At 33.6% G+C, this 1,226-nt stretch overlaps 1 protein-coding gene across 1 annotated transcript in view; it reads left to right on the top strand.

Annotated features, from left to right (window-relative positions):
• The window catches only part of LOAG_17606 (hypothetical protein), a gene marked incomplete at both ends in the record, with an annotated part of 2,587 nt that extends 2,293 nt beyond the window's left edge, over nucleotides 1–294 (top strand). The window contains one exon of the mRNA XM_020450265.1: nucleotides 112–294. Coding sequence (XP_020306087.1) covers nucleotides 112–294 — 183 coding nt within the window. The remainder of the gene's footprint in view (nucleotides 1–111) is intronic.
• Nucleotides 295–1,226: the final 932 nt, after the last annotated feature.

A 1,226-nucleotide genomic window follows, 5' to 3' on the forward strand; every position in this document is an offset into this window, starting at 1 on the left:
AGATTAGGGGTTAGTAGCAACTGCTGTGCTGTAACAAAATTCGTGTCTGAATCGCTACTCATATTAAATGAATGCTTCAACTGTAACATTTCCGTTGTTGATTCATTGCAGATATTCCATGGATCATCATCGGAAAGTTCTTTGGCACTGCTGGATGGATTACTTGTACTCGAGTATGTATCAGTCGAAAAGGGAGAAACCTGTTCGCTCGATACATTGTCCTCGCTTACAGTAATATCCCGATATGGAATACTACTGCTTACAACAGTATATGAAATTGGTGCAATGGAATAATAGACTGTAGTGGGTTCGAAGGAAATGTCAATGGTTGAAGCGGATATGACTGTTAAAGTAGTAGCTGTTGGTATCAAAGGATGTGGTTCCATGAATTAAAGATAGTGGCGGAGTGCAATCTGTGGCTAATGAATAATACCGCGGGGTGGTTGCAAAATGCAGTTTAAATAATCTGAAAATCACGCTTGATGATTATTTAGAATAAAGATTCACGAAATTCTTTCGCAAAATTAAAACGAATTAGTACAGCAAATTCCCTTGCACATAAGAGTTGTAAGTAAATATCAGAATTACAATAAATTAGAAAAAATGTTTTTTAATAAAGAAAACGTTTATGGTTAGCAAAGTACTAAAAAGAATCTGAAATTTTGAATTTCAGAAAGAAAACTTTGGCTTTACAGAAAAGTTGATTGATTTTTTCCAATCACTTGAAAAAAACTTAATATTTTCTACATCAAGTTTTTTTGGAGTGCAAACTGAAAAATTTTGATACTTTTCTAGCAAAGAACTTGATAAGAAACATAGTATTTTCCAATCACTTAGTGCATCTCCACTCAATGAAGCATAACGTCACTGAAATGTCACCGAACTTCCGAACAGCATTTCCTACGATCCTACTGCTGATTAAATTATCACCAGCTATCTGCGTTTTAGAAAATTCGTCTTAGTCTTTTCCAAATTTCTACGAGTAACTAAATCATATTTAAAATAATGAACCATACTTTACTATTCCTTAACATCGTCAATGGGAAACTCAAACAGATTCCATAAAAAACATTTCTCTCATTCGGACCGAAGGAAATAATTATTTACACTAAATTCTGATAAAAGTTTTCTAGTCAATGAATGTGTTTCCGTTTCACTGAGTTTTCTAACTCCCGAATCCTTCAAACTGTGTAATGTGCAATAAATAAGATTTTTATTTTGGTCCG

This window comes from Loa loa (assembly GCF_000183805.2).
Source record: "Loa loa unplaced genomic scaffold supercont3.101, whole genome shotgun sequence".
Lineage (NCBI taxonomy): Eukaryota > Metazoa > Nematoda > Chromadorea > Rhabditida > Onchocercidae > Loa > Loa loa.